The sequence below is a fragment of the Copadichromis virginalis genome, linkage group LG12 (assembly GCF_057382275.1).
Source record: "Copadichromis virginalis isolate Kocher_CV1m ecotype Utaka linkage group LG12, C_Virginalis_male_GT1.1, whole genome shotgun sequence".
Classification (NCBI taxonomy): Eukaryota; Metazoa; Chordata; class Actinopteri; order Cichliformes; family Cichlidae; genus Copadichromis; species Copadichromis virginalis.
Window position 1 is genome coordinate 19,218,975 of NC_140629.1, and position 24,958 is coordinate 19,243,932.

Sequence of the window (24,958 nt, forward strand, 5' to 3'; positions counted from 1 at the left end):
TGGAGCAATTATAGTTGTATATATTAAGTAATTTATTTCTAATGGACTTTACGTGCTTGATGTGTTCAAATTATTTGCCTAAACAGTTTGGTTTGCAGAAAAAAATTCAAGTGCTTCAAAACAGGTGAAACAGGCTGAGTAGTAGAAAGGTAGTAGAAAGTAGGGTGTGTAAACTGTAGTAGATGATTATGATCATTGGAATGCAGACGGACTGGAGACTCCATCCAGCCTTCAAACAAAAATATACCACTGACACAAATGGGTGGATATAAATTGCAGTAGGATAGATCTGTTCTATTGCAACAAACTAGATTATAGTTAAGCCGGGATAACCCATTCACCTCTGTAGCCACAGCTTCCGTGCATCACAAGACTGAGACTGAAAGCTACACCCACACATGTCCAAACCAAGGCAAGCCACCTTTCCTGTCTGTGTGGGCCTCTAATTTGGGGAAAATGACTAAACATCCAGTAAAAACTGATTCACTATATCCCAAATGTTCTCTAAAAATCACGAGAAGTTGAGGTTTCATGCGTAAAATAAAGACACGGGTACATTAAACTTTGTCATTTTTTTTTTGTCATTATTTTTGATTGTAGGCTTCCAAAAGGTTTTGGTATGTTAATAATATTCTTTGATCCAGTTTCTTTGAACTTAAACACATATATGATAAAATCCAAGTGAAATTATTTACTTATGTTCTTATCTTTCATAATTTAAATTAAGAGTCATAGAACATTTTAACATTTTAAAGAAACTTCTTATACATCTTTCAGTTATGTGGTAAAGATAATTACTACTCTTTTGCCACCCACAAGTGACTGTGTCGCATTCTAACTGTTTAGTTAATCATTAAACACTAAAATAAACTTTTAATTCTTTTCTATGATGCAACTCGGTACTGGCCCTGCCTTTCCACAACTTGCAAACTTGCCTGAATGATCTTCCCTCATTTCACTATTTAGCTTATTGAAAAATAGAAATTGAACACATAGTCATGCAGACGCTGACCATTTAAGTATAGTCCATTATATAATCACTATTAGTAGGACGGTCCTGACCTCAACACACAGACACTTTCTCTTTCAAACACGCACACACAAACACACCACTTGCATATCCCCAGTAACGTCAGTTTGATTGCATGGGTAGGCAATGGGACTTAAAAGCATTAGATTAAAGTAAAATAAACATGATCAGACCCTGCCATCTGCACTGGGATGGCATGGTTGCCTAGCAGTGGGCATTGTTTGGCTTGTCTGACGCTGATGTGCTGACGCTGGTGTGTGAGTGCGCGTGTGTTTATGTGTATGTGTCCATATGTGCAGATGGCACCTTTCAAATGATGATGACTTTATTTTCCAAACAGTGTTTCAAATAAAATCAGTCTTGTCTCAAATTCGGCACGCGACCTTTGAGCATACTTTAAATGTGCTTAATACAAGGTTTCATTATGGCAAATAGTTTGTTCTAAGAATAGCGACAGCTGGTGACAGCTGAATATTTTTTTCGTTTTCTTACCTCTTTTAAATCACACAGTTCAAAACAGATTTTATCATAAAGATAACTCATTTGACAGTGAGACTAAACTACGATGGTACTGCGATATGCCACACCTTCAAAGCTGGTGTGTTTTAGACCTTTGCTTTATGAAATAGATCAAAATTTGGTCATTTGTAATCCCTAAACACCTCTCACCCTCCTCTCATTACCAGCGTGTGGGTGAGAGAGTTATTGAGTCTCAAAATAGAGTCGCAGCAATAATAACAGCGATATCCTGGCAACCCTTATCGTTGTGCTCTGTCAGTGAGACTGCTAATAGGGTTAATATGAGAGAGATAAATGGACATCTTCAGGGCACAAACTAAATTCAAAACACATCAACATTTCCATCAGCTGTCATCATACGTTTGTTCATTATCTCTCTGGATCTATAATAGCCATGTGTACATTTTATTTGCATTGCTCGTGTTGCAGGGACACAAATTTGGTTACACAGTCACATTTTTTTGTTGTTGGGTTTAGGTTAGGTTTAGGGTGAAGGAAGTAAGGGTTACATATACATAAGGAAATGAAAATCAGAATCAGAATACTTTATTAATCCCGAAGGAAATTAGGGTTACAGCAGGCAGCACGCTAATGGCGCATGCGCACTTACAAAGGAACCTTCTGACCAACTTTACACAAACATCACATTGGGGAGACATGTCAGTAAGGTAGGCTGATAGGAAAAAAAAAACAACGAAAATACATAACATGAGGTAAGAGGAGGAGAGAAAAAACTCCACTCAGACTGAGCTCCTAGTGGGAGAGGGATGGTGACGGACTAAACTGTCAATATGAGGTCAGTACCACTTCATGTTATATGAAGTGGTACTGACACGAAACTGTTGGGTGGTGTGTGCATACTTGGAAACTAAGGCCAATGCACCATCCATTGGTTATGTAGTATGCTAACTGAAAACCTAACGTTAAACTAAATCAAATCAGTTCACCAAAGGGTTCAAAAAGGAGCATTATAGCAGGCCCTTCCTCTCAGCAGTTGTTAGACTTTATAACCATGTATAATGTGTAATTAATTCATGTGTAAACTAAAAAGATTTAAATAGTAAAATTCAGATGTTGCTCTTGTGTAGTGCCAATGCTACCTCGCATAGTGTAGTCTCGTAGGCTCTCCTGTTTCACAGCCCAAACTGGTCAAGGATCTTCTGTTCCGCTCTTGTGTGAATTTTCTGTCTATGCAAGTGTCAAATATATTTGGGCAGTTCTTTCCTGACAAGTTAAACAAAGCTCAGTCTATCTAGGGTGAGAACATTTAGCGAAACCAATATTGCAACTTTAAAAAATTCTTTAGACACTGTATTAGCTTCTTCCCCATGGTAAGCTACTTTCTACATCAGGGTTATAGTAAAATTTCCAGCAATTTGCTGCCATTGGGGTCATCTTTACTGTTGCATACTGTTGGACTATCTAGACCATTTTCTTTCTTTTTGTCTTGGGTGTGTTGGCTATATGACGTACTGACCATATTTATCAAACATTCCCTTCCTGTTCTGTATGTCAATATAAATGCTGCGGAGCAACAGCTGCATACACATTAAAATCTTACTAGATACAATATAGTGCATATCCACATCTTCAAAACCTTAAACAGCTTGTGTCAGGTTGATTTAAATTCTAACTGTCTGGTTTTATGTCAGCGTAATATCAGCCTTGCTTTTGGTTAACTCACTAGAAACTTGAGCCTCTGTGACTCTAATGTAAAAGACTACTCACTTAAGTAAGTCCCACAATATCATATATCAATCTGCTCACAGTATGTGGGGGAGAGCGAGTCTGAGAAACAGACGAATCTTTGGTTTAGAGAGAAATGCTGAGTTCTTGTGCTCTGCTTTACCTGCAGCAATGGCTAAGAAAAAGAAGAAGAAATATCATTAAAAAAACAGCTGTCATTGTTTATATATGAATTGACCCAGTGGCAGCTTTCAAAAAGTCTGAAAGCTGCAACTAGTTTCATAGATATTCTCTGCAGACTGAAAAAGAGCACTTACAGCAGAGGATACAACTTCCCAGTAACTCCTGTCTTCAGTGATAACCCAGTACCTGTCCCTACTACCAAGCCGGCCTTTTTCCTTCTGGCCAGTACGCAGTAAATGATATGTGATTAAACACAAAGTGGCAAATGAAGCGGAAGTACAAACACTGCAATCTGCTCATTTCTCCTGAGAAAACAGTTGTCCCTCAGTGAAAAATGCAGTGACCCACACACCCTTTCATTAAGGTGGTCACCTTCACAGCGCATGCTAAAGAGGAAACAAGAGAGAGGACTGCCATGACACCATACTTTCCTGTAGTCATACTATTAATTTAGAGCCATAAGGATAAAAATCACCCAGGTTTTAAAACTTGGTTACTATAACGCCCTCTGGTAGAATCTCAAACCTCCAGTTCCCCGTTGAGCGTCATAAGTAAAAAAATAGATGGAGAGGGATATAGTTATTATTTTTTTAAGAAAGAGGTGAGAAAACAAAGACAGGAAGATAAAGATAAAGAATAAGAAATTGCGGTTTGTCTGTAAAATGCAGCCAATGAATATTAGGGCAGAGGTAGCTGTGCTCATCCCTGTTTCCATGGTGACCTGAATGTGCTGTCGGTGCAGTGACGCCAGTCTGGAGCATTGCGTTGCATGAGCCACACGTGCCAATGCCCAGCTGACAGCAGCGAGCATACGCCTGTATCTATTCATAGCACCCAAGTGATGCTCTGAAGGGACACGGGCAGCCTGGAGTTCTGGCCAAAGAGGCCAGGTGTCCAAACCTGGATGAGTACGGACCCAGACCGAATGCTACCCTTCATCCTTGATGGAGGTGCTTGGAGAGAACGTGGGAAGAACACATAGCAGGAGTTCTGTCATTGCCTCTTTGATCTTTGTCCTCACCAACAAATTGACCCCTGACCCCTTTTTTTGAGGTTTCTAAACAGATGACACAGGTACAGCATGCCTATGCGCATGTCCAAAAACACAAAATCAAAAAGAGGAAAAGCAAAATATTTACAAACTCAATGGGGTAATGAGCATTTGTTTGAGGTACACTTATTCAGTTTTCAAAGTCACCTTTATTTTCTCTTAAACTGACTGTTCACATACTGGTAATATACAAACACACTGTGATTACCCACCATATAACAACTTGGTGAAAAAAAACAAACAAACCCTCATCCCTGAAAAATGCGCAACAAGTCCAGTTGTGAATTTCCCTCACTGCCAAATATTCCACAGTCAACGGTTAGTGGTATTATAACAAAGTGGAACCGATTGGGAACAAAAGTAACTCAGCCATGAAAGGGTAGGCCACATAAAATCAAAAGCAAGGTCACTGGATGCTGAGGTGCATAGTGCAGAGTTCGCCAACTTTCTGCAGAGTCAGTTGCTACAGATGTCCAAACTTCATGTGGCTGAAAAGTTTAATTATATATATTTTTGTAAATGTAAATATTGAAAATATGCTCCAAACTTGCTCTGCAACTCTGCATCCCCTCCACTGATGTTAAAGCAGACCGCTGCTGTCCATGTAAAACATTTGAGAAGTGTTCTACTGAGAAGATATTAAAAAATAATCCTATAATCATCTAGAATTTAAGCAGTAAGTCTCTTCTGAAATCCCCTGGATTTAAATATTTTACGAGTAGAAAACAATAACTGCAGCACATAGTCAAACAGTTGTAATTTGCCATCACAACACGTGGTCTAGAATGTGATATCTTTAGCAAGAGTGCTTGAAACACCAAGTCAGTGCCCCTTTTGTGAGCAATTGTTCAGGCTCAATTGGTATTTCTCTAACACCGCTTTGTGCGAGATCAAGCAGAAAAAAAGCAGAGGCTCTGTGGCAACGAGAAGCCCATTGTGGTCCGTCAGCCTAAAGTTAGCTTTCGGTGTGATGTCTGGTGTCAAAGGCCATTGTGGTTCCTGACATACTACAGTGAAGGGACAGAGCTGCTGAGTGCAAATGATCTGTGCAGGACTTTTTTGTGAGTGTGTAGCTAGTTGTGTATCGTATTGTTAAGGCATATTTTTATGTATTGGAGGTGCAACACATAGGCAAAATGTTTTTGTTTGTTGTATATAGCTGACATAGGACTTTCAGACCTTTGGGGTCAGCAGTTTCCCCCCTTTAGGAAAGGGACAGAGTGAGAGATGAACCATGTGGATCCCCTATTATGCCCCTATTGTGCCCATGCAGCTGCATAAATAGTGCTATTGCAGAGGCCTCTGGCAATTCAAAAGTGCTGTACAAGACACTTTGAGATAAAGGTTTGGTAGACCCGTCTACACCATTAGGAAGAGAAGAGACGTTTTGCCCAATTAAAGCAGAGAAGTTGACAGATTCAATACACTTATAGTCTCATGACCTTCAGTGTGGCATGTATTTGTATCTATAGCCATCTTTATTTCCATCTGCAGTCTAGTAGAAAAAGAAAGTTTACCCTCTTTCAATTGTAAGGGTTTTTGTATCAGGACATTAACAAAAAACTATCTGGAGTTTACCAGGTTTTAAAGGTGGGTAAACACAACTGCACATGACAAATTAGACTGTTTTTATTTATTTAATAAAAAGTAAGCCAAAAACAAAATACACCCTTACTGCTTAAGAATGTACACCAATCAGGCATAACATTATGACCACTGACAGATGAGGTGAATAACATTATCTCGTTGTACCTCTCACCTGACCCCCTCTGTACATATTAACAATGATTTTAAACCAGATATTTCAAATTTGAATTCATCTCTCCATAAAACCTGTTGCCACTGATTTTCAGTCCAGTTCTTGTGTAATTGGGCCTATTCCCCCTTTCCCCTTTCTTAAGAATGGCTTCTTGGTAGCAAAGCCCTTCTACTGACACTATTTCTGGTGAGGTTTCAGTGAACACTAGATGGATCAACTGAAGTGTGTCAGGTCTTTGCTGGATTTTTTCCCCTGTTTCTTAAGGATATGACTTTCCAACATTGTTTATTTGCTGTAGTCGCTCAAGCCTGTCACTCTTTCCTTTGTTCTTCACCAGTCTAGTTTCTGCAAATTTCCCGCCAAGCCAGAATGTCTAGTTTTTGGCTAATAGCTCTTTGGGAATCACCTTGTTGGTAAAATGATTCTTTTATGCCTTGATAACTGTTTAACATTGGCAAACTATTGAAATGGGTACAAAGTCTGCGTTTTTGTGAAGGGCTGCTAGTAACAAGAGCTAAAGATACAATTTAAAATAGATTCCCTGCTAAGCGGTCTGTTATGAGTAGACACAACACTGATTCATCCCTTGGGTTAGATGTCTTTTTATGCTTGAATGGTTCATAGGTCAAACATTTCTTTGAAAATGGTCAGGTACAGGGACTAGAGTGAAAATAAATGACTTTGTGTATGCGTATTATAGTTCAGAGAAGTTGTAGCATGTGTGTTCACAGATGTGTGTTGTATGTGTGTGCATGTGTTGTGTTTGTGTTATAATTCACAGTAGTGGTTCTTCCCAAGTGTACTAAGAGTGCGGCTACAGCATGATGTGACAACACCCGCCTGCACATATGTGAGCATCTGCTGGCCATAGCTTGAGGACGGTTGCTTAGGACTTGCATGCATGCTGAGGTAGGAGCAAGCCTGGGCAAGTTCCTTTCCCTTCACAAGACAATAGCAGCTCAGATGCCTGGCTGAGAAGGAGTTTTAGGGAATCTGTGAGAGACAAGGGCCTCTCACACTCACTCAATTTCCTGACATTTATGCTTTTGCCAAAAAGAGAATATACAGAGAAAAGACCTCTATTTACAGAAATGCTGATGACAGGTGGGGGTCAAATACTTCACTGACAATTCAAAAAAACAAGTTTATGGTGAAGAATAAATTGAAGTGATCATTTTTTCCTGTTGTGTTATATTGTACATTACCTTCCACACAAAGGTGTATTTTTATAAACACTTGTAATATTTTCAAATTTGATTTGATTTGTTTTGATGAAAGTGCAAGTACAAGTTGTAAGCTAGGACTGATACCATTTTATTTCATTTTATTTAACTTTTAGCAGTTATTCATATTATTATCACTGGAACTGTGTACCCTTTTGACTTTTATCCTTTTATCCAGTTTGTAATAAAAGCTCCCAATTTTAAGCATTTCACACAACTATGTTTAAACACAGTGGCAGTGAAAATACTGAATCTTAAATCCTGAAGGTTACACAAACTGACCCAAATGACGTGTTGCTTTGCTTATTTAGCCTTACATCTTCACGGTTGTTCAAAGAAGGTGAATTGTTCCTAGAAGACTGTTGGCTCACCTTGTTGCTAAAATAAAAAAATACAACTAGGTGTGAAAAAAATAAATGAGTTGACTAATGTTGGAAAAAAAATGTAGACCATATATATACAGTCTTTAATTTTTGCTTGTGCTAATGGTTAGATTTGTCAATACAAGAAGAATGAAGAGATATTTGGTGCATATGTTTACTGAGGCTTGGGCGTTCATTGAGATTATGAGTCTGCTGCCTTAACAACAGGTTTGGTTTTGTATCGTAATACTTGTCCTTAACTTTTTAACTATTGCCCCCATAAATACCCCATACAGTGGTGATAATACTGATAACACTATCCCAAACACTAGTAAAAAAACAAACAAACTACTGAACCTAATGGTAAAATTAATTCTTAAAATAAAATGTCTATCTGACAGAACCAAGTGCTAAATGGGCAACTGAAGTGTCTGAATAACAAAGACGGAGAGCACTAATGGCAGCTGATTGACTAGTGATGAATTGTTTCTACTCAGAAAAAACTTCAACCTGTATTTGTGGAACAATGGCTCTGTAGCCAACATCCTCTCCAAAGAGTGACTATACAAGACCTTACAATAGTGTTTTGCTACGCCAAAACATCCCCCCAAATAGTTTTGAACTTGGGTGAGTAGTGGAAAGAATAAAAACAAAGGTGTAAACAGTTTCAGCCATATTATGAACTACATGGACTTCCACACACAGACTTGTTCAGGTGCATATGCTGAAGTCAGCTATCTATCTATCTATCTATCTATCTATCTATCTATCTATCTATCTATCTATCTATCTATCTATCTATCTATCTATCTATCTATCTATCTATCTATCTATCTATCTATCTATCTATCTATCTATCTATCTATCATTCTGACAAAATATTTCAATAAGTGGCAAGAGGGGGTGGGATAAATCCAACTGCAACACCCATTATAGAAAATATTTTATAAAGCTGTCAAGGATAATCTATGAGGAGTTACAAATACATTAAAATGTTGAAAGACTGTGTTATATGGTGTAAAGTTGAAAGCAACCTTGAACTCTTTAGTGCCCTTCGCTCTATGTTCATGAATCAAACAAAACACCCAACTTTGAACTTGACCTTCATTTTGATCCCGGATACACACTTGTTAAGTTTGTGACTCTGCATCTTATGTGTCAGATTATTAGTGTTTAAAATGATTTTTTATTTATTTATTTAGGTGTTACAATTTTAATTATACTAGAATACATAAACAGTACTAAGCAAAAGACGTAAACTCACACATCCTATAGTCACTATGAAGACCACGATGCTTGCGTAGTGCTGACGTTTTTTCCCCAACCATCACGTTTACTATGGTAAAACACTCATCACTTCATACTCACACGGTGAGATCTATTTTATTTAAATGGCTACAAATTCATAATTCAGCACCTTAGACACAGAGATATAAGGCATGACTTTCTAAACGAATATTATAGCCATTTTCCCCTTAAGGAGCACTGTGGTTGTTTTACTACCTCCTCACCCAGCGAGCAGTCTGGTCTGGAGGCTGGCACTCGCTTTGCTTTATGAATGGATGGGTGTGGCGCTTGTGACAAGCAGTGATGCAGTCATCACTGTGCTCGTTGATAAGCGCTGGCGTGCTGTCCATGCAGGATGGTTTGGAGTGAAGCACAACTGGGTTCTGCCACCGCCTGGGAAAGACAACGCGGGAAGGAAAGGGGAGGAGAAGACAGAGAGAGAGAGACAGCGGCGACAGTCTACTCCCCAGCAAGGACCAAACTTCTGGCAAGGGATTCGGTGAGACGGGGGACTAAAAGATAAAAGTGCGGGTGAGATAGAACAAAGGGCAAATGCACTTTTATTTAGGGATATGCTGTTTAGTTATAGGCGGATTACAAATAAATAAAAATGGAAGAAATATAAATCAAGACAGAAAAGATCGAAACGGGGCTGATGTCACGAGGATGAAATGTATGCCAGAGACGCTCGTACGTCTGCGACGTAAAGTGTAATATTTTAAGAAACAAACAAAATAAAATAAATTTAAAAAAAAGAAAAAAAAAGAAATAGAGTAGTTCAGCCATGATTCTGCTGGGTAAAAACAGTCAGACAAAAGAAAGCAGGGGCAAGGTTCCCCTCCTCCGTGTGTTCCCTCCTTGTAGGTGTGACAGAAACAACAAAGGGACGTGGAAAAACTCGCATCAGGACCACAGGCTCACAACTACCCAGACAGATCCCGGAGCACAATAGCAGGGGTCTGCAAACAAGAGCATGTCTGCAGGTTTTGCAATATGCAGCAGTCTCCGTGTAATTGCATTTCTCCTGGCGTCTCTCGGCTACAACAGTCGGGAGTATTTTTCTTCTGTCAGCTCTGGCAGATCTTTACACGAAACGAAAGCGATGATTTGAGGAATTTCAAGTGCTGAACCGGAGGAGCAAGTGTTAAAGCATGTGAGTTATGATTAGATGTTGTCATCCCGAGGAATGCTCTTAAGTGATCGCAATTGTTTGTGCCTTGCAGTTTAATGGGGAGAAGCGAGAGACGAGCGCTGCCCAGAATAAAGCGAATGGAGTAGAGCAGCGGAGAGGTGTGAACTTAAAGTGGACGTCGAAGGGGGGAAATAAAAGAGCCCTGAACTGATTGCAGAAGCGAATGTGTTTCAAAGGTAGGAGATTACAGGGATTGTTGCACATGCTACGTGTATTGCCATGCCATTTAATCTGTATGCTCGCTACAGAGCAGTTCACAGTGCAAGACCACATGTGGACAGACAGCAAAGGGTTGCATAACGATTCAGTTAGTTTGGGCTGTTCAGTGTATTGCGCTATCGACATATCGCAGGCTGCACTAGAATAGCCTCCGTTTTGAACTTCTCCGAAAGCTTTTTGGGAGGTTACATAAGTTATCTTAGAGGGGGTGTACTGAACAAACACTTGAAAAGTAATTGAAATTTTACTTTATCTTTTTATTTGTAGATCTTCCTATAGAACCCCCCCCCCCCCCCCCCCACACACACACACACACATACACACAAAAACACTGATTTGCACAGCACTGATGAAACTTTGTGACCTACCTAAAAGGGCAGTTTGGGTTTTTGTTTTTGGCAAGTGGAAGTTCTACCTCATACTCTTCCCACTTTTCTTTTTGTGGTAAAAAGGGGGAAGAACTGCACAGATCATCTTGTTTAGCTGTGCTCTACTGTAAATCCCAGTTTCTTCTGCCATATGGTGATGTTCCCTGCAACTGCTAGTTTGCTTAGCTTGGTTAAATACAGAATTAGATGTGCTCACCACCTGCAGAAGTCTGGATACATGAGTCAAGCTTAAAGGAATAGCTGCAGAATGGAGTCACTTAGTGTCTACAGAGCCAAACAGTGATTCGCTGCAGTTACTGGCCAAAGCATGGAAAGAAAACTGGTTTCTCTGACAACAGTCGAAACACCCTCCCTCTCCCCCTTCATCAACCACAATAGAAGCATGGTGAAAATGTGGTGGGTGTAGGGATGGTGTGACAAAAGTTGACATCAGTTCCTCCACTTTTCCCTCGCTGTTCAGTGTTTTTTCTATCAGCTGTGGAATTTGAACCGTTCTTCCTTTTGGGGTGAGGCCCTTCCCTGCGTCTGCTCAGAGGAGTAGGATGTCTCAGTAGATGCGGTGCATATGTGTTTGTGAGTGTGTGTTTAAGTAAGTGTGTGTGGGTAACTGGGGCTTTCCAGTAGAGTTGCACACCAAACATTCTTGGCTGTCGAATGGCTGACTAGCGCGCCAAGTCCACACAGCTGGGAATCGTATAAGAAGAAGTGTCTTTGTGTGATCTGGGCAATACGACGCACATGCACAGTCACATGCGCGCACATGCTCATGCACAGAACTAAAACACACAAATAGTCTGCTTTAAGCCTGCACCTCTGCTCAAGAACAATTTGAATAGTTGGTGTCTGTGAGGTGCATGTGTGTGTGTGGTAGGTGTATTAGATGTAACTAGTAATAAAGTGACGCTCACACACACGCTGGTGGAATTCAACATAACTCTTCACACACACAGAATGGAGAAAATATAACAGAGACTCAGTCATCCTGCAACAGTGTCTTCTTTTCCCAGCACCACATGATGTTTGTCCTCTTTAGTAAGTTTTGAACAGAGAAAACATGGTGGTGGTGGAGGTGGTGGTGGTGGGATGGAGAGGGAGGGTGGGAGGGCAAAAGAGAATAAGAGAAGGGATTGTGCTGGCGATGCCAATTGTACAGTTTGTTTCTTATTGGCTGCTTCTCTGGTTGTTGTTGTTGTTGTTGTTTTAAATGGCGTGTCAGTGAGCAAAGAATGTGTATGCAAGAGCAGAATGCAGAGTGAGAAAGAACATAGGCCTTTGTCTGCTGGGAGAAGAGAAGAGAAGCAGATTGTATCAAATTAATATAGGAGAAATTGAGCTGTAGAGGGAAGAAAAAGGAGAGGAGTTCAAAGAAGAGGGACACGAAGAGGTTTCGGCCATGGAGGAAAGAGTAAAGCAGGCTGAGAGAGTGAGAATGAGAAATTCTGAGTCCTATTCCATATTATTGTAAACATGAAGGCAGAACCCTTCTTTTTCTCAGATCTGTCCTGTTTTCTGTTTGAACCAAGAAGCTGATAAAGGAACGATTTCATTAGAAGAAATGAAAAGAAAAAAGAAAAAAACCAGATAAGTTAACAACTGGCTCTTCTTCTTCATCACAATCTGTTCAAAAAACAAACAAAACATCCCTTTAGAAATGATCTCTTTCCACATGTTGAACATTTGCCTTATGATAATCAGCTGCACCGTGTCCCTAGCACTCGCTGATTTCTTTGTACTTGCGAGTGTGGCTTGGTGCGATTACTTTACAGATTGAAACTGCTCATCTGAACAAAGTTCTTTTTGTACAAAAAACTGAATGTCTACATTATATGATGCATACGGGAAGCAAAACACACATTTGCAAGGCCAGAGAGTCTGTGCGTGAGGGAATATGTTTTAGTTGTGCGAGACTTGGATAAGAAGGTGTTGTATCATCAACAAGGACGGACCGGGGTGGGACAGGACCACACGATCAAACGAGAGGAGATAAGAGAGCTGGCTGAATTCAGAGAGGGTGTCTTTGTCCATTTGTGGTTCCTCAGATAGCTCCAGGCTGGATTGAGGCCAGGGGCTGACAGGGGTTGTGTCTAGAGATCTGAGATCGCTGCACTGATAGGAAGGCATATTACACAACATCACTGCTGAAAGAATACGATTAAGGTTTTTGGTTTCAAAGGTTTTATGCTGCAAAAGTCATTTTGTTTGTGGTATTTTAACTTTTAGATTTTGGCTTTTCCAGATGTGCCTTGGATTCAGTGCCCGTCATGCAGGAAACGCTGCCTGCCACTGCATTGTGTGGCTGCAAAATGACAGATTACCAGAGAGCTGAGGTAGGTTAGGGCCACCTAAAATTATAGCTGAAAAGAAACTTCCAAAAAAAAAAAAGACTAGTGGACTGATATTTGAAACGGCCGTGAGCTAACAGTGGCTCTGACAGTCTGGCATGCAGAGACACATATAGATTGTTCTGCTTTTACACTCCTCAACCCATGCTATAGTTTCTCCATTTCTCTATTTAATCACATCTCTTGCTCGTTGTAACCTGTTGTCCTGTTTCTATTTTGCTGTGTGGAAACTTGGGTGCGTGTGTGTCTGCATGTGCATCCAGGAAAGGATGGCGAGATATTCTCCCGAGACCAAGTGGCACCATTTGGTGGCTTGGCTGTACTGCGTCTCTATTTATGTTCATGCTTGTGTTGTGATTGTGTCCTGGTCGTACGGCTCTATCACTGTGACGACTACATCTTCCTGTGCAACTGTGCATGATTATGCATGCATAGTTTTGCACGTGTGCAAGGCTGCATGCAATTTGACCCCCTGGAAATCTTTCTTTAGCATCTGCTCCTCTCCTTTGTGGCAGAAAGCCGATCCCTTTTGGTGAACTGGCTCCAGCATCATATGACTGACCAAATTGCGATGATGTTTTGGAGTGCGCGTGTTCTGCAGTACAAAATGACATTGCATATCATAACAGGTTGCCTTTTGGCTATTGATGTATATGTGTGGAGTTGTGTGGGTGTGGCTGTCTCCTTGCATCGCCTACAGGACGCTCTAAGCACCTCCCAGGCCCGAATGGGCCCGCGCAGCTCCATAAATCTAGCTCGTGTTGCTCACACAGCAGTAATCTCTAGCGTCTTTTATTTTCGATGCCTGCAAGCCTGGAACTCTGTCTCCTTATCTTCCTGTTTGTTTTCACATCTTTCCTTTCCTGCCTGTCTATCCATTCATAACAGCAATTTGGCTTTCATTAACTAAGGATGGGGGGGAAAAAACAAAAACCAATTAGCACCTACATTGCCAGAAGCTCTCCTTGGGTTACAGAAAGTGACATAAAGAAAAGGAGAGTTTCTCTGAAGTTTCGCACACATATTTGCTCATTTTAGCATTGTCCTCCACTCAATTTCTGTCCCCACTTGTTTTAAAGAGGACACTTGCAGTGTAAAGATGATTTTTCAGTTATTTCTTTAGTCATTCTAGCAGCTTTCCCATCACAGGGATGCATCCAAAAAATCTTTTAATGCAGTCAAACACAAGACCCACAAATATAGAAACAATGACTCACACAGTGAAGCTTTTAAACTCCAAAAACCAACATTTCCAAACCACACTGTATAGACATAAACAGACTGACACATACATATAGTATCTGTCTCGTCTAGTAATAGCCAAACGCAGATTCTCAGAGAGCAGAACACCCAAGGGTGCCGTTCCTGCTAATCCAGGTCAGACCAGCTTCAGTCTTGGCTGAACCACCCATGAAACCACAGGATTTTTAATCTGTAATTTTGCCTGTGCTTGTGCGGTTGGCTGTATTTAAGGTGTTTCCTTGCATGTCTTCTTTGACACGTACACATTGTTGCCCCGTGATCGCCCTCCACGTGCCATTTATTCGAGCGCTGCCCAATTTTTTGCTGTTTCAGAATGATGCAGCATGTCTGACTGATGCTCTCTCGGCTCTCTGTCTGTCTCGCTTTCTCACACAGTCAAGGACACACACACACACACACACACTCCAGAATAAATTAATCAGATATGATAACTGATAGAAGCAAACGCGATGTATGCAGGACTGCAGTGTCTGTGGTTTGTTTCCTCATGAAAATTGGAAATTGACTCATCACATATTATGTGGTGTGGCTAGACATTTTAAGCCATGTTCTATTTTTAGTTATTGCAATACAGGGATCTTTTCCTTCATTTAAATCTATTGAGGGGAAAAACAATAAAACACTGAGTCATGAAGGTTGAGGTCAGACACAACGGATCACAAAATACAATTTAAGGGTTAGACAATAAAATCTGGTTTATCACCTGTGGTCTTCTTAAAGCAGACAGTTTGGAAATTGTTGCACTGACTGGCAATGAAATATTCTCGGTCTTTGTTTCTGTCTCTCTCTGTCCCACTGGAATACATCACCAGAGTTAACATAAATATTTAATCATTTTATTATCTTCATTCCTGTTTAATGGCCCAACATACTTAATAGCAATGCACTCAACAACATCAGAGGCCAGGTTATACAAAAATATTGACTTCTTGAGTCTTGTTAAGCTCCATTATGGTTTTCTGGTCAGCTGTCTTTTAGTTTCATCTTTGAAAGAGAATATCTTTGTGCTTCATCTTAACATTTATTTGGTTGAAATGACCTGTGCCCACAAGTGGCTAGGATTAGCTGGTATCATTGATGGTGGAGCATCCAAAAGAGCCTAACCCCACGCCCTTAATCAAACGATTAAAACTTGTGTGGCCGTGCTATGGCTTAGCAAATTAATGACATGTGGTCACAGTGCGTGGTGATAATTGTATGCTGGTTGTATCATCAGGCCATGGCACAGCGGTGTGGAAATAAATAAAAAGGAACCGCTAGTATAGATTTTTCCATCACTATTTTGGGATGCCTCTGTACACGGGATATCAGCTTTGTTTCTGCGCACACATTTGCTGTCTTGTTTAATGACATTCCTGCATTTGGAGATTGCATGATGACCTCCTTTGCGATACAGCCGAGCAGCGTGTGTAGGATACTCCAATTTAGTGCTTTTAGGTGAAAATCATATCTCTTCATTTGATGATTTTTTTTTCTTTTTTTGAGATTTCAGGCCAGCTGACGGATTACATGCCACCTGCACTGCCTGAGAAAATGCTTTGACCACTCGGGATTATAAAACCCACTCAATGGGCTGAACTGAATAAAATTAAAAATGCATTGCTATCGAGGTAAATGCTTTATCTGTGAGATGCAAGGGTTTTACCTAACAATTCGTTTGTTTTTGTTTTGTTTTCTCAATTCTAATACAATGCGAGGAACTCTGCAGAGCAGCGCAACTAGATAAATGATATGCAGGTTATTTGAAGTAAACACAACAAAGGGCCTTCCTGTTATGCCATGGTGCTCTGTAATGTGGCTATCTGACTATTTCTGAGTCTCCCTGTGATTTTTCTTTTTTGTTGCTGTTTACACTTATGCTCTTCCCCTCCTCTCTATCTTCATATCTGTTTCTTTATGTAAGCAAGTGTCTTTTAAATAGAAGCAGATGGATACTGCATTAGGCTGATAGCAATATGGATATTGCAAGAAAAATGGAAGCGAGGATGAAAATGTGCATTATATCAAACATAGAAATGTTACATTAACACGCTCATTTACAATATTTGACAAGGATCTTTCAGTTTTCAAAAGAGAACACACAAAGTTATATGTTTTTACAATTTAACAAATTAAATGCCACACATAGCAGTTGGAATATTTTTGATTATTAAAAGAAAATAATGAAAACTCATAATCCAGCCGACATGTTTGACCTGTGGTATGGGCTTTCATAGGTAGAATTTCCTAAGCTGTGGTGTTTGCAAGCCAAATAGATTAGGAATCTCTGATACACAGTATTTTGCAGAGTGAGCAGGGTTGATGTACTGACTTTGTGGAGTGTGATCTCGGCGGGCCTACAGTTCTGCTTTTCTGTGCCAGACTGAAGTCCAGAGGTGTTTGTCTTGGCTTCGTTCTCTGTTTGATCAGGCTGTTTTGAGAATACTGACTGACCTGTGCTGAGGCCAAATACATCTCTCTCCTCACAACTTTAGCATTTCCTTTGCCTCTGTCCCTTCTCTGTCCTATTGTCTCACAAGTTTAGAACTTTGAAACATTAAATTTAATGTTCATTTTCAAAATATTCTTAAACCTAGCAGTTTGAATTGGACCTTTTTTTCTTTTTGTACAAGATAAAGAACAAAATCAAAAATTTTTTTTTTTTCTTTTTATTCATGCAGTTTTCAAGGGCCCAGTTTCCTTCTTCTTCCCCTTTTCTTGTTAGTTATCTGATCTTAACCTCACTCCAAAGTTTAGTCTTATATGTGGTTCAGAGAGGTCACTAATACTTCTAACCTTACCACGGGTAGTAGGGAAAATGTCAAGACCCACTTATAGATTGCATGTATTGCGAAAGAGACTCCATCCTTTGATCTGCTGTAAAGTGCTGGTCAATAAAACTCTTAAATGCCCGGTGTAGTGCATAGCACTCTGCACAACATAAATATCTGCATTCGCATGCATTTTGGCTGGGCGCGTTAAGGCTGAGAGAGCCTAAATATTTCCCATAAAACTATTACAAAGCACTAAATACTTTTCCCTTTTACAATGCATCATTAATTTCTAGTGTTTGGTGGCATTTTCTCTCATTCCTGCCAATAGATTTCTCAAATAATGTTGTTACTGCAGTGACTATCAACAAGGCAACCATGGTGAACCACAGTTACCTATGCAATAAATACAAATATTTAGTCCATTTGATAAAGGATAAAGAAAGGTTTCTCTTGGACTTGTAATCTCACACTAATGTTCAACACTTGTTCAGAAAGAAAAAAAAGAATCTCTTTAAGTAAATGTGCCAACGGATCACCGAGAAGTGCTACGCCTGCAGCACCATGCCTGTTTAATGGGTGGCGTTTCCTCTTTTATAAAGGATATAAAAATGTAATTCTAACAACCGATCTGCTTACTCTTTCCCTGCCATCACAATATTATTAAAATTAAGTAACACAGTATCCTATATACAACACTTTCCAAGTAATTCCCGATAAGATCATCACTGATCCCTGCTGATGGATTTACTAAAGGGCATACTAAGACAGTATATCAAAAGGATTATATCAATTTCAAGCTGACAATGAAAATTTTTCATGGATTATACACTAAACTTGTTCAAGGCAGGAAGGAGAATAAAAATCAATCATATCAACCATGGTGTACTAAACCTGGGCCTGTTCTCTATTCTTAAGTGTATTTTTAAATTATATGACATGCTAAATATGTTGCTTGCTTAAAGGAGTCAATCTCCTTCAAGGCTAAAGCCTCCTGACACTGGTTTCCTGTGCTAACCTAAATTCTGCCCTCAGCTTCTGAAGTTACTCCAGCTCTGGTCCTACTTCCTTCCCAGCCTCCATCCCCATTTCCATATCTGTCTCTGTGTCGTTCCTTAACCTGAATCTCACACCCCAGCTTCACATAATTTCCTGCTGCCCCCCTGACCTAAGTACCTAACTCATCTCCACTAGTGTAATACCCTGATACCTGCACAGCCTATGAATCCTTAGGGTCCTAATCGGCTTAGCCATCACCTGTCATGGTAACTAAAGTAATCTTTTTTTTTTTTTTACTGGAGCATAATATATGCTCCATTTATCACAAATTAGTAAAAAGGACTCTTTATGTATCAACCTGTGCTCAGGTTTTCTGAGAGACGCCTTATATAAAAAGCTGCCAGCCCTGGTAAAATTAAAAAACACCCAGGTTGTACAGATATGTTTAGGTTAGAAATAGGGCTAAGTTTCCACCAAACTGAACTATCACTTTAAGAGTTCGGACCAACGGCTGAAGAGAGCCTTAATACGATTAGCCCTGGCACTTGACAGCTACAGCTTAAGAGGCACCTCCGTTGACCTGTGTGTCTGTCCAGCAGAGAGTGTACATGTGTATTTCCTTGCATTCATATATGATCTTAAGGTTGCCTTTTTAGAGCATCAGGGAGGCTGTTTGTCTGTCCGTGCACATACTCCTGTAAACCTGAATTGAACCAAAAGCCAACTTTTTTTTTGTAAATCTTTATCTGTTACTGCATGCACTGGAGCTCAGCAAGCCATGCCTGTGCAACCTCAATCCCCCAAAGTCAGAATGCAGGAAGTACATAACTTCAAAGGCAGATGCATAGTCTGTCTTTATCGCAGAAGGTTTGTGCCACTCAAGAATTTACTTTTTCACTCTTCTGCATGTCAAAACCCCATATCCACCTTGGCTATCACTCACTGCTGTTTTGTCTCAGGCTGTGATTTTGGATAAAATAGGCTTACAAGCAAGGAATTTAAAACAAGAAAACGATTCAGCAAACACAAAGCCGATGGAATCACTGGAATTTGCCACTGAAGTGTTTTTACTTAGAACTGAGTACTGGGTACTTGAGGCTGTGCCAAAGACACTATATCCACAGAGAGACTTGAGTAACTTGACTTGAATATGATCTGCCGGTGGTTGCGATGGGCTATGGGGTTGTGGTTGGGTGCGCTAGATGCCGCATTGCTCTAACTGGGTCGTTTTGGCACTCTAGGGCTGCTAGTTGAGGACAGCGAGGAATATACAGCACCGTGTTCTTTTTCACTCCAGGCACTTCATTGCGAAAGCCAGGCACCACACTGTGAAACATTTAAGTTGGCATTAATATCATAATCAGAGGTCTGTTTATTCTCAGACAGACAGCAGGCAGTTAAACAAAGAGACCTTCCCCTCTCTCCCCACAATAAACCCTCAGTGGTGCCGCCCTCCTCCTCTTTCCTTTTCCCAGCCTCTCGCCCTGTCCTAAAGACACTTCACATTCCCAACATATTCAACCATCATGGCCCACCAGCATCAACAGCACAAACTTGACCTGGAAATATATCTGTATTAAAGTCGTTGAACATTTTTCTGCAGCCAAGCAGTCAGACTCAACAAGCTGCCGGCCCACATGTTATGACACTGGGGGAATAATAGCTGCAGACAAGTATGTCAACAGAAAGTTTTACCTCTTATATTGGGTCTGCTGCAGAACTTGAACTTTAGCAATTTAGCAGCTCAAACAAATTAGTCTATATTTATTCCTTCCAGAGACTGAGGGGGTGGTCGAGTGTGCATGTAAAAGAAAAAAAAAAACAGTCTCAAAAATGCTAACGTGTCTGAATCAAGCAACATGGTGTGTGTTTGTGTGTGTGTGTTTGTGTGTGTGTATGTGTGTGTGTGTGTGTGCGCATTTAAATATAGCTGTTGTTTTTTAGTTTTTGTTTTACAAGGCATAAAAGATAACTAAGTATGTCTCCCTAACACAAAACACCATTTAAGCATTTTAATAGTCTATAATATCTTCTGACCAATCAATTGTCGCTTTCTTTAAAGGTTTCACTCGTTCGGTCACAAGCAGTGCAGTGACTTGTCTTCATTAGCGTGTAATAAAGCAATGACCACTGGTCCCACACATGTAGTTTTCCAGCTGGCTCATGATAAGGCATATTACTGATAACTTCGCAAGTAAACAATTCCTCCAGCCTCTCTCCCTCACTTCCTCTTTTGCGCCCTTGCCTGTCTGCCTCATTTTATACTTTGTCTCAGGCCTTATCTAGCGTTAAATGTTTTTCACGTAAACTCACACTGTGCCATCGCCCATCGCCAAATAGGCCGGCTGTTACAAAACACACTCTATTTCATGCCAGGGTGCCGGCTCTGGCAACACTCAGCCACTTCTCCATGCCACTCTGTGTATGTGTGTGTCTGTGTGAGGGAAAGAGAGAAAAAAGAGACAGAGCTTAACAGTGGGAATAAAAAAAACTGACATATTTGAATTTATGAGCTTTTTTTTTTCAATATTTTCCCACCATCAATCATGTACTGTAGAAATGCCAGTTTCCCACAAGCTCGTTTCACTAACGTTCACTTACTCCAGATTCACCTTTGACCTTTCATATCTGAATTTTCTTCCCAGAGAAGCAAATGCCACATTTTTTTTTCTTGTCCCTCACCTCTAAAACAAAATTGTATGACAAAATCATCCCGCTAGACACACAAGTGAATGCTCTCATCCTGTAGATCCACATATGGAGTGTAATGTTTGCTGGTGTGTGTGCTTTGATATGTGTGTGTGAGTCAGTGCCGAAGGTAGAATTTAATCTTTGATATCGTTATCAGTTCCAGGGTGATGGTGGACTGTTTGCAAGACCCACTGGAGCTCTGACCTACTTGTGTCAGTGAATAGGTTGCATAGGCTGTTTTTTTGTTAAGAGTGTGTGTGTTTGTTAGAGTTTTGGGAGGGTGTGCACTTAAAGCGAACTCTGTGTGGACACAGGGAGTGTGAGAAGCTGGGTGTTTTGACAGCTTTAGAACAGTTCCAGCACAGTGTTGGGGCAGGGGGTGAGCCGGCCTGTTGGATATATGAGTGTGCGGCGAGGGTGAGAATAGGGTCAGCGGAGGAGTGGATAGGAGGGGATGAGATAAACGCAAGAAAACACTACCAAAAAATGCTCGTTTTGAATTTCTTTATGAGTAAACATCTGAAATGAATTGATTCGAAAATTTATTGTTTGTTATCCCTTAGCAATACATCTGAAGAGCAAACCTTACCCCTTACTTGCAGTTAAAATAAAACAGATATTAGTCTTGAACTTTACTAAGCTTAAACAAAATGAATTCTATCGAAATAAATGCATTTCAACATGCCATTCCTTCCTTTGGTTAAACCAGAGGAGCACTAAATATACTGCAGACAAAACTGAGCATTTGTCCAAGCAGCAAGACGCCTCTTTGCCGAAGCATTCCTGCCAAAAGAGTGATCTCAACCCATTCTCCCAACTTTAATCTCACCAAAGTGTAAAAGCTACGGGACTAAACTTCCCACACAGTTAATAAAAGACCCATAAAGCTTGTCTAACAAAACACAGTCCTTTTTGTTTTACTGTAGCTGAATGGGGCCAGACATCACCTCAGAATTGTGCTGCTTAAGAGTTCTCTCACAAGTACACTTCTCCCCCCCAAAAAAATAGGGGAGGGGGGGGGGGGGGGGGGGGCTCTCCACATTTCCTAAGCCCTCTCTGTGCCAGTGGTGTTGAACCCCTGCTTTCTCCAATGGCATTCCAGCCCATCTTTCATGCTGTTTCATTGTGGCCATGCCAGCCAGGTCAGGGGGCAGTATTTTCTCAGGGCTTCAAGACCGCATTGGAAAGATAGATATAAGACGTACCGTCTGACTATTTGTGCACTGAATTCCTGTTTGATTCCTGTTTGTTGTCGTTGTGTCTGCGTGTGTGCGTGATGTGCAAGAATCTACACGAACACAAACATTTTATATATGATTGCTGCACTTAGGTCAAATAACACACTGACCTTCTCTTTAAAATGCTTAATATAACTCAGTATGTTGTGACACCCATGGCTAACCTGCGATATAGAATCTGTCTCAAAGATGTAAGCTGCCTCTTTTGAGGTGGCTCCGAGTGACAGCACTGACTTGATGTAGCCGTAAGAGCCTGCGCCGCCTTTGTTTTAGAGATTACAGTACCAAACTCTGCCAGTAGATGTCCGTCTTCAGTCTTGCACAGCCTCCAAACAAAGTTGGCAGACTGGCTTTCAAAGATATTCACATGATCAAATTGGTGACTGTATCAGTATCCTAAGTGTGTCAAATAAGTGAAAGATAAAATGATGCCTATGACTATAGTGAGTGGCAGATGGACTGGTAAAAGCTCCTGCCTTGAAAGCAAACCTGCTAAAGTTTAAATTAAACATAGTTTTGCTTGAAGAAAACTGGAGGTATTTTGCTGACAAAGCAAAGCTCAGCATTCCAGCAGTAAATTCTTAGACACTGAGATCTTGGAAGATATGATAGCAAACGCTATGTATTCTCCTTGGTCCAGTCTGTGATCTCCTTTTTTACTGGCTTTAGTAGCAGTAGGCTACAGTTGCAACGTGGTAGTTGCTATGCCTGAAAACCCGGAGTAACCTTAGGAGAAAATTTCTGTCCATTGCCCATGAGTAATAATAACAGTCTTGCATTATTTACCTGGATAGAGCGTGTTTGCAAGGGTTAAAGGGGAAACGTAGTTAAATCCCACTGACATGCAGACAGTTGCGTGGATAACATTAAAAAAAAATACCCCGTGCTTACCTATGATTGATTATTAGGTAGTGATTAAAGGCAGTGCAAAGTGGATGCAAGGGCTGTATCTGCCAAAGGCAGCACGCTTTGTGGGCCGTTCTGCGTTAATAGGATGAAAAGAACATAGTTTCTGGGCGGGGATACGATGATATATACAGGACATGATTGGCCCGCGTGTTCTAATCGCTGAGGAGGCCTTAAGTGTTCCTCTTAAGCCTCGAGATTTAGGCTATTAAAGTATTACAGTAATAAAGTTAGTGCGTTTAAATTGCGTTTTAAATTCCTCAGCCACTGTTGCATGGTAATGGTCATCCCGGAGCTGTTTGACAGTTGTTCTTATTCACAGAAATCACACAGCGCAGTAAAGAAAAAACGCTAATTGCAGAATTTCATATTTTAATCAATAGACAGCTCAAAAGTTCCACTTTTAGTCATCAGTGACGTCTTCCGTATTCTCAAGTCTTCTTCCAAAAATGTCAGTTTGCGGGATATCAAGCTGTGTGTCTAAATCCTCAGAAAGATGGAGTGCAAACGTCTAATTTTCCAACGGAACTTGAACGCAGCACAGGAGAAGTTGGAAGACTTGTGTCGTGACGCGCAGTCGTGGAGGCGTGCCTCTGATGAAATCAGCCGGGGAAACAACAACAGAAAGGGGGTGGCTCAGACCAGAAGACTCTTTCAGCCAGTTGTGATTGCATTTCATCCTCCAAAGTGTCAGTTTGAAGATAACAAAGCATTATATTAAGTCTGCAGCAGCGAGCTGGTTCTTGTTGAGTTCTGTGAGGCGCTGGATTAAGGAGGCAGCGACGGGAAGTAGACTAAAGAGGAGGATGTGATAGGGCAAAGGTCCTGTCTGCAGTTATCTGTGCTCTTTGGCAAACAACGGGATCGCAGAGATCGCATCTTCCTTCTCCGTGCGTCTTTGTCCGGTTTCAGTGACCGGCTCAACCACCAGCAGAGTGGCATGTGGGTCAATTCCGGAACCGTCGGAAGGTAGGGACCCCTCCTGCAGGAATACTCGGTCACATGCTCTTCTTGCGATTCTGGCTGTGCACAAAGCAATCCGCACAAAGCCCCCAACATCTTTTTTTCCTCCTCCCTTTTACACTCCAGAGATTCATTAACAGCTGTTTTCTGTTCATAATGTTTCAATCACCTCTTCCATCTCTGTAACATCATCGTAATTATAACGGAGCCTGTTTTATTTCAACGTGTTATATTAATATTTCAGACAGAGATATTACAATATCACAAGGCGGGGTTATTTAAAAAACACCTGCAGACTTATGTTACTTTTTCTTTTTCCTATTTTTTTTTTCCTTTGACATTATGATTCTGTGTTGTAGTGAAGCGGTTGGGCTTGGCACATTACGCCAGACTTATCAGTGCATCATTTGGCATGTAGGATTGTACCTGCCCTTTTTTTATAACATCGTTATGTGAGAGACAGCAGCACGGTGAATATTGACTCATGCCTTTTATCTTTATAGACTCTGATGACAAAACACAAGACTGACTGATTTGTTGAATCGGTCTCTATGAGAAACTATGAATGAGCCAGGTGGTTATGAATGGCTGCGGGGATACGGAGCACACGAGGTTCTTTCATTGATGACTGTAGGGATCCTACACCGCAGTATTTACAGGGACAGCGTGCAGATCGAAGCAGGGACAAAAGATAACGTGCAGCCTGAGAAGCCTGGCCTGAGAAGATAAATGTGACCTTGTAGGACCGTAGACACACACACACACACACACACACACACACACACACACACACATGTGTGTGTGTGTGTGTGTGTGTATATATATATATATATATATATATATATATATATACATACACACACACACGTGTGTGTGTGTGTGTGTGTGTGTGTGTATAAGAGTGTG

The 24,958-nt window shown here is 40.7% G+C and overlaps 1 protein-coding gene across 5 annotated transcripts in view; it reads left to right on the forward strand.

Moving 5' to 3' along the window:
- The first annotated feature begins 9,428 nt into the window (after nucleotides 1-9,428).
- The window catches only part of rhobtb4 (Rho related BTB domain containing 4), a 39,356-nt gene continuing 23,826 nt past the window's right edge, over nucleotides 9,429-24,958 (forward strand). Inside the window, exons 1-2 of one of the 5 annotated variants that reach the window (XM_085475169.1) lie at nucleotides 9,429-10,253; nucleotides 10,324-10,468. Coding sequence is in view for 1 of the 5 variants with exons in the window: in XM_085475168.1 (XP_085331294.1) it covers nucleotides 24,030-24,058 (29 nt within the window). In the remaining 4 variants the exon portion in view is untranslated. Of the gene's footprint in view, nucleotides 10,254-10,323; nucleotides 10,469-12,347; nucleotides 13,228-21,987; nucleotides 24,059-24,958 lie in introns of those variants that run through there. The other 4 variants (XM_085475170.1, XM_085475171.1, XM_085475172.1 and 1 more) reach the window with 4 other exon arrangements.